The sequence below is a fragment of the Ammospiza nelsoni genome, chromosome 17, assembly GCF_027579445.1.
Source record: "Ammospiza nelsoni isolate bAmmNel1 chromosome 17, bAmmNel1.pri, whole genome shotgun sequence".
NCBI classification, from domain to species: domain Eukaryota; kingdom Metazoa; phylum Chordata; class Aves; order Passeriformes; family Passerellidae; genus Ammospiza; species Ammospiza nelsoni.
Genome location: NC_080649.1, coordinates 12,056,599 through 12,074,811, shown reverse-complemented (window position 1 = coordinate 12,074,811; position 18,213 = coordinate 12,056,599). Strand labels below are relative to the sequence as shown.

The 18,213-nt window shown below is 40.7% G+C and overlaps 1 protein-coding gene across 13 annotated transcripts in view; it reads left to right on the top strand.

The window, feature by feature from the left end:
• RBFOX1 (RNA binding fox-1 homolog 1) overlaps positions 1-18,213 on the top strand; it is a 1,162,992-nt gene that overhangs the window by 1,024,303 nt on the left and 120,476 nt on the right. For all 13 annotated transcript variants that reach the window (XM_059484829.1, XM_059484819.1, XM_059484826.1 and 10 more), the window contains one exon: positions 10,921-11,163. In XM_059484829.1, coding sequence (XP_059340812.1) covers positions 10,921-11,163 — 243 coding nt within the window. The remainder of the gene's footprint in view (positions 1-10,920; positions 11,164-18,213) is intronic.

Genomic DNA, 18,213 nt, shown 5'->3' with positions numbered 1-18,213 from the left:
AAACAAGATGGCATTGCTGTGGTGGTTGGTCATTGCAGCTCAGGTCATCCATGTTCCATTGTAAATAAGTAAATGGTGGAAATCTTAAACAGAGACTGGAAACAGACATTCTTTGAAAGCAATGTTAAATAGTTAATGTCTAGTTTTTTTTTTTTTTTTTCATGAAAGAGCCTTTCTTGTCACCTTTAACATCTTTGAATTAAGAATGTCTTACGTCTAGCTAGGCTGGACTTAAAAAACCTTCCCATTTTTGTTCTCAAGTACCCAAGCAATACTTCTGTGGCTCTCTTTTGTTGCCAAGCCTTGACTCCATCACTTCTCAGCTCACATTTTGTGTCTGTCTTCATTAACCTTCCTTATAGCCATGTAAACCTGCTAAGTATCTTATTTCCTAATGAATGGTTTGTTCCTGCATGCTGAAGTTCGCTTTAAGTGACATCTCAACCAGGCAGCTACCTTGGACTGTTTCCTCTCCTGGGTAAACCTTAGGGATTTCTTCTAAGGGTAAACCTTCTCAACATTTCCCTGGATATGCTGAAGTCTCTTTTTCTGAAGCCCAGTTTTCTGACTCTGCTGCTGACTTTCCTGGTCTTCCTCCAAATTCCCAAAGTCAGCCATGTCATTGTCTTTATGGAGCTTACCACATAAATGAAACTCTTAAATTTACCTGGTTTAAGCAAAATAAAACAATACAAACCAGCTTGCGTTTGATCATTTGGCACAGTTTTGCAGGAACTGTTGTCATTTAACCCGGCTCACTCTGGCTTTCAAAAGCACCCTGCATCCAAATGGCTGAGCAGGGATGATCTGTCAGCTTTGCTGCTTAAGGCAGCTTATGGCACTGCATTCTCAATTCCCTCCCTGGCTGCCTGTGTCCCGTGTTTTATTCAGGTGAGTCAAGTAATGAGCTCCCATTTGTGGTACTGTATCACGCACCATGGATGCGGTTGTGGTGCTGCCCTAGGAAATGATTCACTGCGAGGGATTGTGAAATGTCCCCTTTCTTTTCCCAGGCTCCATCCCAGCTCAGCAGTGAAAGATTGTGCCCCCTGGTTAAAAGAGGTCACTTAAAGTGTCCCGTTTGGAGAGGTGACATTGGCAGTTCCAACTGCACTGAGTGCTTGGGAGGTGGCTCTGCTCACTCTGGTGCAGCCACTTCACCTTTGTGCCTTTGTGAATCTCATAAAGGTCTGCAGAGGTCTCCAGCCCCGTGTTCTTGTTCTGTGTATTATCCTTGTGGCACTCTTCACTCATCCCGCCCAGTATTTAGTTTATCTATCACCATCTAATCACAAATTAAGTAGGTGAAACTCTGATCCCTTTCTCTCTGGCACAAATGTCCTTCAAGAATGTTTTTTCAGCACATGGCTGTAGGTTCACCACCTTCTGTGGCTGACAGATGGGGTAAATACTTGGCTCTATTCTATGCTGTGTCCATTGCAAAGCCAACTGAAACTCTGGATGAGGTGGCACCTCTAAAATGGGAATAAGTTGGTGACAGCTGTTAATATCAATGAGATTCAATTGCTCCATTTAGTCACTTTTAAGAACCAGCTCTATCTGAAAAGGTTAGGTTTTTTTGGAGTAAACTGGAATTGAGGTGTTGAATTACTTACAACAAATCTCGAATGCATAATTTTGGCTATGTTACAAGAACTTATGAGATTTCTAGAAATGATCTATTGAAAACTGCTTACCTGCAACTGGTTTTGGATTTGACTGTGCTCAATTTTCTCTGCAGACTCCAAACCTCTGCAGAGTTCAATCTTTTACCACTGAGGTGTCATTTAGAGAAGTTTTTTGACTCAAATTCTGGAAATACCTATGTCTGTGTGTGGGTTACAAGGCAGGAACTGTCTCAGTAGAATCCAGAATGGGTTACAAAGCACAGTGCAGAGTTGTGTCTGCACCAGACACAGTCTTGCTGCATAAACATGCTTTGTCACCTGGGTTAGTATGTCCCATACCTTCAGTGTTGGAGTAACCGAAAAAAAAAGTGTTTTTGAAATCACTTTATTAGAAAAATAAGAAAATGGATGTACTGGTTTTGTTACAATCCAGCTTTAAACTGTGGCAGTGGTTTTTGATAAATTAATCTTTGAAATAAATTGTATTTCAGAAGAAAAAATACAGATAAAATGAGAAAAATTATATGGCTGTAGTTACTGTTTTAGAGGTCATGAAGAAGGTGGAGAAAACTACTCCTTTCTATGGAGGTGTAAGGCAGTTTTCCTCTACATATGCTGAGGAGGTTAATGTTTGGCAGAAAATGAAAAGGTGCCATAGTTCACAGCATTAAATTAAATCATTTGTGAAACTCGTCTTGCCTGCACTGTAAGAATTGCCACTTCCATACTGCTCTGGCTGTGGATTAAACAAATGCAAACATATTTTTGTAAGGAAGCATTGCAAATACATCTCAGAGAACTCAAACATTGTTTCTTGAGGATGGAAATAGACTAGAAGTTGTAACTAGTCTCTTCCTTCCCAGTAAATCCTTTATGAAAAAAGACATCAAATAGGATAAAAGTATAAAATCTATTTTGAAGCTATTCTGCTACTGTTGAAACCACATGGAATCACAGAATGATTCAGATTGAAAGGGAACTTCAGAAGCCATCTAATCCCAATATCCCTTTTAAATCAGGAGTAACTACACAGATTAGGTTGCTCAGGGGCTTTTAGAGTTCAGGTTTGAAATTCTCCTCTCTGAGCAGCATTTTTCCTGTGCTTAACTTCCCTCACATTCATTATCTTATTCTTTGGAGCTAACCAGAGTTTCCCTTTTGGCAACTTTTAGCTGTTGCTCCTTGTTCTGTCACTCTGTACCTGCGGGTCCTGTCCCTATAACCTTTGCTTAGGTGGAAGAAGATGCAATTAAGTTGTCTGAGCCCTCCTTTCTGCAGGCAGTGCTGAACCAGCTGCCTCAGCCTCTGTCATGTGCTCCAGCCTGGCAAGCCACCACTGAGCTCCCAAGCACATCTCCTGTCCTGAGGCACTCCAGGCTGGTGTTCCAGATGCTCTCCCAAGTGCTGTGCAGGGAGGAGGGATCCCTTTGCTCACCTCCCTGACCACCCTTGGCTAGTGCAGCCCGCAGAGCAGCTCACATTGGAAGGCAGGGCACTGCTTTGCACCCAGCTCTGCTCACCAGGATGTCACCGTAGGACACAAAGAACACAAGTGCACACCGCTGCTCTCAAGGTGAAGGAGAAAAAAGGAAGTTTATTTTATGACTCCAACATTTATAGGTTTCCAAAAGTGACGGTGGATTGGAGGGTGACAGTGCCACCTCTCCAATGACACTGGACAAACTCACAGTCCATCAAATTTCTCCTCCTCCATAAAAGAATGCAAAACAATGAGTTATTTACAGAATGTGTTCTACAAGAATGTCAGCATCAGAAGGCTTAGAAAATCTTAAAAAATCAGAGTTACACCAGGACTCATCCTTTGCTGCAGAGCTGCTCTCTGGCCAGGCAGTCAGGCCTGGGCCAGTGTGAGGGATTATCCTGTCCCCAGAGCAGGACTTGGCCAGGTTCCTGTCAGCCCACTCCTGTAGCTTCTGCTGAGCCCCATAACTGCTCCCTGTTGTTGTCCTGTGGGAATTTGCATTCTGACACTTCACAAATGTCTTTTTTGAGGATCAGTTCAACAGTTTTGGACCTGGACTTGATGCCCAAGGGCTGGAAATCATAGCTGAGTTAAACTTCTAAATGTTGACTGCTACCCCCTTCAAAATCGTATATTCCAGATGGCTTTTCATGTACCTTTTATATTAACAATCCAACTCTTTATTTTTGCCCTCTTTCCCTTCTAATTGGGTACAAGGATGCTGCATCATCCTCACATTGCTCTAGTAAAGGTGTAACACAAATGAGGTGGAGTTTGCTCTAGTGACTTGTAGATAATGATGAGATCCTTTTATACTTTAGACTTTTTCAAGGAAGTTTTAAGAATCATTTGTCATTGTAGACATATCTGAGTTCTTCAGAGTGTGATGCTGTATGGCTCTTAAGGCCATTTTGGACAGTTGTTTTTCAAATGTGACATAAAAATTGTTTCCAAGGGAAATATTGGTTGGAATAGAAGGTTGAGCTGCAGCTGGGAAGACCTTAAGAGTCAGAGTTGAAGAAAGCGTGGAAAAGGCAGAAATCATAAAAAGAAAGATTTAGGTGTTAATGTGGAAGCAAAACAAATCAGTGTGGCAGAGTCATGTGTGCTTGGGCCCCTGGAAATAGCAGGATAAATATTTGCCATATTTAGGTAGGATAAAAAAAGCTCTGGCAATAAATGACAGCATCATAAAGGCAGTGGAAAGCTTCAGCAGCTGGAAGGAGTGAAGGTGTTGGAGGGAAGGATTTCTCCATGTGCAGTGGAGTGTCCATAGTGTTATGTGAATTCAGGCTAAGTTTTGGCAAGTGGTTTGCTGCTTTCAGGGAAATTTAAGTAAATGTCCTTTGCAGGCTGTCGGGAGGTTTCAGCTGCTGGAATTCTTTTCCATACCTCAGGCACTGACACAGAGTGAACATGTCACTATCAAACACCCACAGCAGTAGTAAGAGCACAGACTTTTATTGAAATACAGTATTTTATATGTAAAAGAGACCAAAAGTAAATATTCCTCTGCAATGGGAGAAATGAAATGGTACTTTCCTGTTAAGGTAGCAAAGAAATTCTCTTTTGCTTATTTACTTTTCCCCCAGGCTCTCTGAAAAAAGTTATTCTGCATTATCGTTCTTACTTTGAAAGCTGAGTTTGGCTTTGCCCTGAACCTTCCAAAAAAGAGAGGGGTGGCTGGAGCATTCATTTTGTGTGATTGCAGAAGCAAATGATGTGAGTCAAGTGGCCTGGTCAGATAATTAAGCTACAACAGAGAAAGCTCTCAGAGTCAGTCAGTTGTGATTATCAGTTTGGTGTGGCTGGATGTCTGATTCCTTCTGAAAAATCCGAAGTGGCTGCTTTTATTATCATTAACTGGGGAGTGCCAGCAACAAACCTGGAAGAATTATACTGCCACTTCAAAGAATTCCAATATATTTCAGTTGGAATATAAGTTTAATGATGAATTGCTGACTGTTTGTTGCTCTGCCCACCCATTTGAATTGGAAGGTTTGTTAGAATAATTCCGGTGTTACGTGTCTGCCCTGCTTCTGAACCCTGATGTCTGTAGGCAGTCTGCAGCAGAGTGGCAATAAATGTGTATTCTTTGGGGCTGTCTGAATCTCTTTGGTTGTTTGTTTTTTTTTGGTTTTGTATTTTTTTAATTATTTTTCTTTCCTTTATTTCTTTAGATAGAATTCAATCATTTTGAGGCTATCTCTGGAGTATCTAGGAAAGTTCTTTTAACGGTGAAGCATTGGGTTGCTTAAAGTGCCTCACAGAACTAAACCTTGGTAGCACTTCTGAAATATTTCCCCTGCTAAAGGAGAGGCATGTCACGAAATGAAACTAAAAAGGAAACAATATTTCATTTGAATGGAAGGATAAAGTAGATTTAATCTAAACCAGGCTAGTTCAGTATCGAAGGTTTGCTTGTGGCGTTTGGCAATTTTAAAATCAGAACCTTATTGGTATTAACTCTGCCACATGGAGGAGGAATTAATCCCATGGAAATGCACACATGTAATGGGACCTTGTAGCTATCACAAATCCAGAGCCGTGCACGTTCAGGGTGCTTTGGGTCTCTGAGTACAGCCGTGTTAATTTTCGAACAAAAACCTCCAGCTTCCGGCAACTTCCCCAGTAGCATTTCCAATGTTTTTTAAACAGCTATTAATGCAGTCAAGCTGTGTTTTTTTCCCCTCCTTCTCTGTGCAATCATCTGCTCAGTGGTGCACTCCAGCAGCAGTAGCAGGAGCCAGAGGAGTGGCCTGCTGTGATTGATGGGGCACAGCCCCGCTGCAGGAGCCACATCTGGATCCGGGTTTGGGAGCACTGGGATGTGGGGAGGGAGGGCACAGAGCCACATCTGGATCCGGGTTTGGGAGCACTGGGATGTGGGGAGGGAGGGCACAGAGCCCCATCTGGATCAGGGTTTGGGAGCACTGGGATGTGGGGAGGGAGGGCACAGAGCCACATCTGGATCAGGGTTTGGGAGCACTGGGATGTGGGCAGGGAGGGCACAGAGCCACATCTGGATCAGGGTTTGGGAGCACTGGGATGTGGGCAGGGAGGGCACAGAGCCCCATCAGGGTTTGGGAGCTCTGGGATGTGGGGAGGGAGGGCACAGAGCCACATCTGGATCAGGGTTTGGGAGCACTGGGATGTGGGCAGGGAGGGCACAGAGCCACATCTGGATCAGGGTTTGGGAGCACTGGGATGTGGGCAGGGAGGGCACAGAGCCCCATCTGGATCAGGGTTTGGGAGCACTGGGATGTGGGGAGGGAGGGCACAGAGCCCCATCTGGATCAGGGTTTGGGAGCTCTGGGATGTGGGGAGGGAGGGCACAGAGCCCCATCTGGATCAGGGTTTGGGAGCTCTGGGATGTCAGGAGGGAGGGAGGGAGGGCACAGAGCCCTGCATGGGCTCCCCCTCCCGCAGCACCCCCAGCTCCCTCACCCCTGCTCTGCTCACACGCCCCCAGCCAGCGCTGATGCTCCTCTTGGGCAGATGCTGCATGGCCTGGGAGCAGAGCAGCTGCTAAGTGTATGGAGAATAGAGGCAGCACCATGGTACAGCAGGTATTTTCACTTTTATTTTCACTTTTATTTTCACTTTTATTTTCACTAGAAACTCTTGCTTTTTAGTCAAGCCAGGGTAATTCTTATAAGCAGCTGCACCACTGCATGCAAGGCTTCTAAGCCGAGTTTTGATGCTTAAATCTGAAGCAGGGCAAGCTATGGGGAATTGTGTTTTTGCTAGATGTAACTGAGCCCTTAGAACCAGCAGGTTTGCAGAGAAATGTTGCATTTTTTCTCCTTTGTTTTTGTGCCCTAAGGATACGATGCAGTTTGGCTCATTTAACTACAGTACAGGAGGCTTTCTCTAAATGTGAAATATCTCTTGCCAAAGAAACAAAATGCACCAAACAGAAAATAGAGCAAAACAAACAATAAACTGTGAGTTTGACTTCAAAACGCAGGCAAGCAGAAAGGTTTTCATTGAATACATTTTTATGCACCAAATGTGTTTTTAAGAAAAAGAAATGCTGCTTAAGAAATGTTTTCTCTGCTCTCTCCTTTGTGTACAAACATAACATGCTTGCCTTATTATGTTTTGACACTTTTTATACTTTTCTTAATTACGAAATCTTTTCCGAGGAGGAGATGCTGAAAAGTCATCTGAGATAGTAGGAGCAGTTTAAATTCTAAGCTTTTGTTCAGATGGGATAATACGGATGAAATAGGAGAATCTTTAGTTACCTAAATCGTTGGAATCCTTTTGTTTTTTTTTTTTTTTTTTTTTTTTTTTGTTCTTTAGAGTTCAGCATTTAACCAGAAAGCAATAAATTTGATTTTATACACTGCCACGTAAAGCATATTTTTCAGTTGAAATGTGGTTTTCATTAAGACTTGGGCCAGAACATTTAGCAGAGCCTGACTGTCTGCCATCCTTTGTTCTCCTTGCTCTTGCCAACAACCAATTTTTTAAAAAAACCATGCACAAAGTGAGCATTAAGGGGTTATTTAATCTTAAAGATACTTGGAACTGAGTCTGAAGGGACAACTTCTGTTCAGCCTCTGCTGCCTGGGTGGGGTTAAGCCATGCCTGTGTACTGTCATACACAGCTTTGAAATTACCCTGAGTTCATGGGCTAATTTAGGGTCAATATTTCCTCTTGCATTTAGTGCTATTTCATATTTCAACTTAATGCAATACAATTTGTTATTTCGTTTATTCATTTCAGTTCACTGTATTTTAAAGAGTACAATAAAGGAACATTTTAGGTGATTCTATTTAAAGAAGTTTTGGTTCTTAAAATCTGTTCAAGTGTATCTCTTGTGAAGTCTGGAGTTTCCACCAACCACATGTAGGCACAAATGTGTGATAGCTGACACTTCATTGTTCTTGACAGAAATTAGTATTTTGAACAATTGGCTTTGCTATTATTAACCAAATAAATAGTAAAGAATTTGTTTCAGCATACAGGTTTTTATATTATATTGCAATACCTTGTCTGTTGAATTAATTATAAATAATAAATTCACTCTAATTTTAAAGGTTAGGAAAGGCTTCAGTAGTCACTTATTTTAAGGGATGAACATCTCAGATTTATTGTCACTATCATTTTAAACTTAGGGCCTGCAGTAGCATGTGCAAGTTTAATTTCTTTAATGTCCCCTGTCTTCCAACAATTAAATGAACCTGCAGAGCCTGCACTGATAATCTGGTCTGTCAGTTTTCTGCTGTAAGCACAGTGGGGTTGGTTTCTTCAATGGCTAGGCTGTAAATCTCTGAATATGTACAAGTTAGTTAAAAAAAAAAAAAAGAGATAAATCCCTGACCCTTTGTTATTTACTTCTTAATTGGGTCTCAGTTATTAATAGACTTTAGTTGAACGAGTCTAATGGAAGAGGTAGAAGAGTCTCAGCATTGTGGAGGTTCTGAAATTGCCTGCACAATTTGCCATTCTGTGATAAATCTAAAAAGTTTGGAGTTGCCGGTAAAAATAATGGAAAAGTTCAACCCTCTTAATTAAATATGAGCTGTAATTAGCACTAGGTGTGGACGCTTTGAATATTAATTGGGGTCCTCGTGGAGCTGCTGTCAAGGTTAATGAGGAACAGTGGGGGTCTCAGCAACATCTGGTTTAGGGCTGGAGGTGGCACAAAACCCTTTGGATGAAATGCACCTGGACATCACCCCTTGCTCCCTCTGATGCCACTGCTGCTCTTTTTGAACAGCTGCTGGCTCTGCTGTCGTGTTCAGCATCTGACAGGAGGGAATGGCTCAAGGACCAGCCCTAACCAGCTCCTGTGCTTCAAAACCAGCACAGTGAAAATGCTAACAGAGGCAGAATCTGGGTTTGCTTTTGTTCCTCCCCACCCCTTGCTCAAGTCCCTCCTGAAACAGCTGATTAAAAACTTTAAGGTTGGCTGCCTCCCACACAAGTTTTAAAAGTGCTTCTTTAACATTTAATGAATGTCTCTCGTGTAATCCAGTCATTCCTGGGTTTTGCTTCATCTGGATTTAAATTTTTTTTTAATAGTGAAAATAGTAGGTAAAAGAAATAAGAAAGGAGCTTGACCATTTTAATATTAAAGGGTAAAAGTACACATTTACAAGAGGTTTTAGCCTTCACAGAAATTCAACAGGACCAGTTCAGTGCAGCATTAACCTTATTAAATTGTAGATATACAAACAAATCTTAGTGACTTAACCCTGCGAAGTCAGTAAATGACACTGGTTTCCTGCTAAAGATGAATGAACAAAACAAAGCAAACCACTTGCTCAATGCCATACATTAAACCAGCATCAAAGATGGGATTAAAATTAGAGAGGGTTTGATTGCTAATATAAAGTTCTAATTTTTTCAGACACAGTGTAAGAGTGCCTCTTACAAAGGAAAATTCAGTTTTCTCTTTTAAGCCTGTCGAGCACCAAGACTTAACTCCTGTGTGAATTCTTAAAAGCTCTTGAGTTTAGGATGAGTTCAGGTCAGAGAGCTGATGTCTGAATTAGCTGAAATTGGCTGTAAATGCCCTTAAGTACAAAGTGCAGAAGAATGTCTTTTATTCATCCACCCTATTTTAAATTGGGAAATCAAGGTCTGATGAGTAGGAATAAAATCCCTGCAATAGTTTTGGGCAGGTGCTTGTACATGCGTTGGTGGGAGAATGATGGAGTAGCTTGAAAGGTAATTAAATTTTGACTGTGTATTTTTACATTCCTTGCTTATTAGTGGGATAATTTTATTTTGTAAGTTAGTTTATCTGAGGTTGGGGTAGTCCCTGCACTAATGGCCTCTAATTCTGTCTCAGGCAGAATCTCATTCTGGACATTTTTTATAAAGGTTCAAAAAGATTGTAGTGTACATTTCCTCCTCTAGAATTATTGTGTTTTGGTATGGGGTAAACATTTATTCAGAAGTTGCTTAATTGGTAAATTAACAGGCTTGGCTATTCTTTATTATATCAAATGGAAATATGGATCTCTTTATAAAGACATGAGGCTAGTGTTATTAATGTTATAGGCTAACTGTGATATGGAAATGAAATACTGCTATCTTCAAATGTAAAACCTTTAAAGTTCTTAAATCTATTTCTCTTGACATAGAATTTTTTTTTTAATGTTATTTATGGTTTTGAACTGATTCACTTGTAGATTCAAATACTTAATATTTTGACTAGATCTCATTACTATTTTGCGTTTGTGGCATGCAATGGCTCAATGAAGGGTATCTCAAAGTATTCTGAATATCTCAGGGCATTACCGCACATAGGTATTTTTAGTGTTTGTTAACAGTATGCACCCAAATCCTGTGTTGCCTACATTGTGTTCTGTAAATGGTCAGTCAGAGTGATCACAGACTGGGGGCTGAGCTTACCCCGGCTCTGTGCTGGCAGTTGTGCTCAGGAACCTTTGGAATGAACTGGCTCTGTCCCTGTTCCTTGTCTGAGCTGAGGCACCATTAGTGCAGGCAGATTTCCCTGACCTTTCCTGCCTAAAGACTGCTCTGCCATTATCCAGTGAGCAGTCGATTTGTTTGTCTAATTATAATAATATTTAATAGTCTCAGCAGGATGCATTTAATGCAGATAAGAAATATCCTCCTCAAGAAGCAGCCACTGTGCCCTTTTCAGGCCAGGATGCTCTCTGCCTTACGTAGGGTGCAGGACCTTCGCTTATTTTATCTCACGCCACGTTTCTTACTTTATTATTATTATTATTATTATTATTATTATTATTATTATTATTATTATTATTATTATTATTATTATTATTATTATTATTATATTCTTTTCCCTTTGATTTCCACAGGGTAATCAGGAAGCTACAGCACCTCCTGACACAATGGCACAGCCTTATGCCTCAGCGCAGTTTGCTCCACCTCAGAACGGTATCCCTGCAGAATACACAGCCCCACATCCGCATCCAGCTCCAGACTACACAGGCCAAAGCACTGTTCCAGAGCACACGTTAAACATGTACCCTCCTGCTCAGACACACTCTGAACAGAGTGCAGCTGACACAAATGCACAAACTGTCTCCGGCACAGCCACAGTAAGTCAAGGTTACTGCTCTTTCTAAAGCTCTGTGTTTCATGTGTGTTTATCAATGAAGTTTTTTCCCTTGACACGCTTCGTTTGCATCAGGTTTAGGCACTGTGTTCAGGTTGAAAGTCTGTCAGAGTTTGCTGTTGGACATGGAGAATGTGTTTTCACTGGTTTTGGAGCTTTGTAGAACCTGGAGTTTCATTTTCAACAGTGTTAGACAAAATGATTAATTGCCAGCCCATGAATCACAGCATAAATTTTAATTAAGTCCAATATGGAAAAACATTGCACATGAGTGTTTGTAGGCATTCATTTGCAGGGCCAAAGAAAGCAACCAAAAAACCCTAACCAGACTCATTTGATTATTTTTATGACCTCTCTGTTTTCGACACAAGCAGTTTTAATAAAAGTATGACTTGAATGGTCCTGTACAAAATTTACTGTGTGAATTAGTATTGTGAAGAGCATGTCTGCAATATTGTATTTTCTAGAGAGCTTGTTTATGCAGCCATTACCCAAGTTGTGTGTGGATCTGTGCTAAACAGAGCAGAAATGATAGACTTTCCGTCTATTTGATTTATATGTGAAGTTCTCAAGTGTCATGAATTATGCAAGAGGCTCCTTGGATGGGTCTACCTTGTAATTTAAGTCACAAATTTCACACACTGATAGTTTAGTGTTTCTGTCTTAATTCTAGAGTGGGACCCAATATATCCAGTGCCAGGAGCTGGCAGGTTTGAGCCATCACCCAGCCCCGGTGTTACATGTGCAGGATGGGGCACAGAACAGTGCTGGAAACATCTCCTGGCTGTCCTCATCCTTGCCTCAGCCATTCTCCGTGCCTCAGTTTACCTCCCCTTCCTTCCTGGCCCATATCCAGCCTAAAAGGTTTCATACATTAGGGCAAGAAGAAGAGGAAAGCACATTCTCTTAAATGAGCTCTGCAAATTTATGTTTATTGCCATGCCACTAATTTCTTTGTATGGGTTGTGCAAGAAAGGAAAGCAATAGCAAAGGCACCAAGGAATATTCTTTGCTATTATAACAGAGAAATCCTTGTGAATTAATTAAACATTTTTGTGGTTTATGCAGTAATTTTGTTTATTTCTAACTTGGTAACTTTTTATTGCCCTGAGTTTCTCTTTTCTCCTGTACTAGGAGAAAATTTAAATTGAAGAGCATCCTATTTGCTGGTATCTCATAGCATTCTTTGCCGCTCTACTGTGTTTCCTCTTATCCATCTCTTTGCTAAGTTAAATTCTTGGTTCTTTCCAGCTTTTAAAACTTGCTTCCATAATCATTTTTTATTGTTGTCTTACTTTTGTCAAATACCACTGTCATTGGTTTAGAGCAGGAATCCTCAGCTGAATATATACTCCAGAAGAGATTGGATATTGACTAAAAAGATATAATTTCTTCCTGTACCTTTCTTGTTCTTTTCTGTTCTCTGATTTTGCTTGGTTTTTGTGACCACTGCTGCAACTTGAACAATCCCCTGTGATGGCCAGCTCAGCCTTTTCATGTTTTGAAACTGTTTCTGTTCAGTCCTGAAGTGAAATCCTGACAGTGCTAAAATCAATGGTAAAAGACCCGTCGATGGGAGTGGGACAGGAGCTCATCCCTCATCATTTATTGCTTTCAATTGATTGTGTTTCTTCACCCCGTTTTGATTTTTCAGTTTGAAGGAATGTCACTCACTTTATCAGAGAAGTCAGGGATGTGTTTTCCCAACATTTTCCATAGCAAAGGCTGGTGAAAAGACATAGTTTGGATTGTCTGCAATGCCCTTATCTTCTTCAAGTGCTCGATTCAATCCCAGCTCTAGCAAATCCAATGATTCCCTGCTTCTGATATGCAAATAGGCTTTATTGTTATTTGGTTTTGTGTCCTTTGCTATCTGCTCTCACTTGATTTTTGCCTTCCTAGTATCCAACTTGTATTTTACCTGTCAGACACCTTTTCCCTTCTGTTTCCCCTTGGAGTGAATTTCTATTCTCTGCAGGATAACACTTCAATTCCACTAACCTGTTATATTCAGGGAATATGGTTTAGTTATTTGCTGCTCTCTTTATTGTGGATCCTTTCCTTGCATTCTGGTTTCCTTTCTTATTGAGGAATGGACAGAACATTTTGAAGTAGCTCTCACGCTGTTCATAAAGAATTTGATTTCCTTTTAACTTTAGGTTCTGTTTGAGAAAGTTTTAGTACGGTTTGGTTTTTAACAAGATATTTTTTTTCCAAATTGTAATGCTATATTGAAAGCTGTGGATGCTCTCCCTCAAGAGCAGTGCAATGAAAAGGCAGGTTTCTAAGAAATGTGCTCATCTATGGATCTGCACTGACATTTAACGCATTGTGCACCAGTCAGGTTTACAAATGTACAGACAAATATTGCTTGCACAATTTAATTACAGGTACCTAGGTTTAAAATCTGTGTTTCTGGGTGTCATTAGCCATTGTTCTTGGCAAACTGTGGTGACTTTATAAATAGATATGTGCAGATGGATCCCAGGCAGATTTAACATGGGCTTTGTAACATTATTAGGGTCCACCTCTGTACTCTATAATAATACAATAATACAAGTTTTTATTATGAAAGACAGCTTCAACAGCACTGTGTCAACATTGTACCTATATGTGGTCTTTATTGTCAAAGCAGAAAAAATATGGGTTTTTTTCTAATTTCTACTAGCTTTGAGAATAGTTGATTTCCAGTTGAAGAGTTTTAAGAGGAATTGGTGTGGGGACATGGTGGCATATGTTTGGTAGGTCCCAATGGTTTTATTTAGTTTCCTTTCAGTAAGCTGTTTATGACATGCATTTGAAAGAAGAATAATCAACTGGCCAATCATTCATAAAATAAAGCTCTTGTGATTAAGGACAAGCTGTTGGAGGCAAGACCAGTTTTTGAATTTTCTCACTCACAGATGTATGAACATGTGAAGCTGGATATAGCATTAGAAAATGGATCTTAAAATTTTGCAATGGGAACCTCAAAAACTGCAGGGCAATTGTCTAACTGTAGAATTACTACCAGAAGTGTCTTAATCTCCTCCATGAAGGACTGAATCCATGCTGAGGTGAGTTACATGCCAGGCTGTGTCTGAGTGTCCCAAGTTCTTTCTTCTTGTCTGAAAGAATCACTCACTGAAGCTGGAGCTCACACTGGATCTAGTGCCACCTAAACCCCAGCTGTAGGGGGATAGAATATAAGAAAATAAAGATTGTGTAGAAAGCAATCTCACCCCTAAGGAGTTGCAGCTGGGCCAATTAGCAAAGATCAGGAACAGGCCTGACTTTACCAGGCCACAGCTGTAAGCAATGAGAAGCAGATGCTATAAAAGAGTGGGGTGGCTGGGTGGGAAGGGAACTGGAGTCAGTGGCTGCTTTGGGAAGAGGAAGGAGTCAGTGCTGTGAGGAGATGTCCACGAGAAACACCAAGAAGGTATGGAACTGTTGTGATAAGGAGACAGCAGTATGGAACCCCTGCAATAGGATGATAATACCCAGTAAAGAAAAAAATAATAAAAATTAGCTCATTCTGTGCAACTCCTCTTGAATCCTCAACTGCAGCCCAGGGTGTGATCCTGGGCCCAGCCCAGCATCCCCATTTTCCACAAGCTGAACAAAATTCCAATCATCGGTTTTATTGCAGGTTTGCAATTTTGTGCAGAGTTCTCTTGTAATTCATGTTCAGAAGTACTTCACGTACTCTTGGACACGCTCTTGTACTTGTAGAAAGTGTCTTTCCCAGTGACCAGTTTTAATCTATTTAGATAAAATAGTGTAACACAGTATTCTGTCAGGGTAAGTGCTGGAACAAGAGGTGCTCAGATTGCATGTGCAGGGATTGCTAATTCTGACTGTGGTGCTGAGAAACAGGAGGAGAGGGACAGAATTAAAGGATAGTAAATGATTAAAGACAGGGTGATTTAGCTGAAATAATATGAAATTATCAGTAGGTAATAAAACACTGTCAAAAGTTACTTTGAGTCTTCTCTGAGCATATCTGGTTTTCATCTTTTTGGATCCATATGTTTGTTAACATTGAGTAAGGAGGGAATGCATCTGAGTATATGCAAAATCAATAATCAAGCAGCAGTGGGTTATTTAAGTGCTGCTAGATGTTTGGAGTGGCATAGAATCAAACATGTCTTAAGGCATTAACCAAAATAGTAAATGGCTTCTTCCTAGAAGGTTGGATCTATGAAAAATATGTCACAAAGTTATGCTAAAAGTGACATGTCTGATGATGTTGTAGAGTGGTTTGGAATGCTAGACCAAATAGTTATATGTATTAAAGTATTTTTAAGTAAGAAAATTCATCATTTTATGAAATCAGCCTTTACCTGTGTACGTATACAGATGCAATTGTATTGTACATAAATAATTCTGAGAAAAACTTGTTCAGTTTTTGCCTGTGGCTTTCCTGCACAACTTCTGTTGATGACAGCAGGAAATGTGTGTGTAAATAAAAAGGTCATTAGATGGGCATGTGTAAGGGAGCAAGTAAGAGTAAAGTAAATGTTTCTCTAGTATTTCCTGTTCTAAGTGTATTTCACTAATAACGAAAGTAACTGTCATGGTGTGGTAACAGCTGAGGTTGCAGCAATGCTCTGTGGTTTATGTGTATATAAAAATGTGCTGGTTTAAACTTAATTCTACTTCTGCATAAAACTCTAGATGATTGTGCAGTCCTTCTCTTCTGGACTGACCCTTCACCAGACTTCAGAGGCTGAAAAGCTGTGTGAGAAGTTGTGTTTGGATGGGAGATTTTGAGGGAAAAGGCAGTTTACTTGGAGGAGTGATCCATCCATGTCTGAAGTGCTGAGCATCAGCAGCCAGCATGGCATTGGGGGATGTAGGGCTCTTCAAGCCTTGTAGAAGATGTGCAGTGCTGAGGTGTGGGTTGTCTCTGGCCTGGGAAGATGATAAGGAATTTTCCTTCTGACTTCACAGTTAGAACTAAATTTCAACTTGGTTACTACCAAAATTCCTCTGGTGGCATCCACTGAACCTGGTACTTCTGTGTGAAAATGATTGATGTATTAAATATTATGTCTGTTATTCCATCTGCCCTGTTTCCCTTGAAATATTTTATAGTATTTGGGATGTAATGGCCTCTACGTTTGATGTTTTCTTGGTTTTAATTTGTCCAGGTTTGTGCCTTTTTTTGTCATGTTGCAGAGTCCATCCTTTCATCTGAGGATTTGTCAAGGCTTAGTGATGCTGTGGACTGCAAAATTATTTGCCATGTTGAACTTTGTTGTTTTGGAGAAGTGAGATATGTACAATATCTGCTGATATTTTAGGGGATTTAGTGTGCCAATTACTGTCTTGTGCTTATTAATTTGGTGAGAAAGCTGGGAGTAGGAAGCATTTAAAGTGCTTTAGTGTGTTGTCTAAGCCTGCCGGTGAGTAGATGATTACTACAGTTTTCTGCAGCATGTTTATGGTTTTTACTAGCTCTTTTTCCTGCTCTATCCTTTATGTAATTTATTAGTATAAGTGGTTTTCCTTCCCCCTAGTTTCTTTCTTTTCTCCCTTGGCTCATCTCCTCTTTCTCTCCTACTGTTCCATACATGATCTCTCCATCTCCTGGGGTTGTGGGCTGCATTAGCTGCATGTAAACAATGGTTTTCTGCTGCTGTGGAATGCAACAGGTGCATCTGGGATTGGTCTCACGTGGTTGTTTCTAATTAATGGCCAATCACAGTCAGCTGGTTTGGACTCTGTCTGATACACAAGCCTTTGTTATTAATTCCTTTTTTTCAATTCTTAGGTAGCCTTCTGATTAAATCCTTTCTTCTATTCTTTTAGTATAGTTTTAATATAATATATATCATAAAATAATAAATCAGCCTTCTGAAACATGAAGTCAGATCCTCATCTCTTCCCTCATCCTCGGACCCCTGTGAGCAGCATCACAACATTCCCCCATGGACACTTTTTATTGCCAACTCCTACCAATGACCCAGTTTTATTCTATTTGAATGCCATATTTTTTGTCTCTAGATGTTTGCCACCAGTATGCTAGATAGCTGATAATGCTTTGACAACTCTTACAGCAGTGTTGATTCATCTAAATCATACCCTGCTGCTGCAGGCTATTCTACCAGCATGGTGTGCTATTTCATTTATACTACCTATTATATCCGGTCCCAACTGCTCCTTGAAGGAAATATTTCAAGGAGCTTTTTTTGAGACTCTGAGTGCTTCAGAGCTGCAGAAGCAAGGAACCCAGTCCAGCTCCTGCTCCACGGTGAGGAGATCAGAACTGACATCCCAAATAGAGAACATAATGCTGTGCTGGGGCCGTGAGGCACAGTAATGACTCGTGATCACAGGCATTATTGCTCTAAGAGGCTTCCTTGCTGAGAGGCCTCTGTGCCAGCCCTGCAGCTCTGCCCCTCCTGTGCTCCTTTGCTTGTGCTGAGGAGTGGCAGGAACACGCTGCTCACCTCAGCCCCTCTGCTGGCACTGCCAGCTCCAAAATAGATTCTCCTCCAGGATACACAGAACCCGACACTGCTCCTGTGATGCTGTTTATGGATGCATGTTTGTGTTTCGTTGTTGTGGCTGGGAAGAGGATAAATCACCACCCTCTCCTTCCTGTGTTGCTGAGTGAACTTGTGTTTTGTGATTGAGTGAGTGGGTATGTGGTGTGAGGACAGCAGCCTTACCCTGCCAGCTGACTGCACAGGGGCTCTTCTGACATCTCAGTGCCTGATCTTTGTCATTCAGGTGTCACCTCAGCTTCTTTCACCTTTTGATTCTCACAGCAAGAAAAGTTTGAAAATAATATGCTGAAATAAAAGACAGAAAAAATAATATTCTGCTTTTATGGAGTTCTATAGATACTGTGATTTTTTACTTTTCTCATTTTTGCCTGCTTGAACTTGGTGAAATGTTAAAGCTGAAGCTCCTACACAAAACAAAAAAAAAAACAAACCCATCAACAAGGATAAGAGAGCAATTATGCTCTGTCATCTTTAGTCATGTTTGCTCAAATAAGTTAGCCAGATGTCATTGATTACCCTTCTGAATATTCTTCATA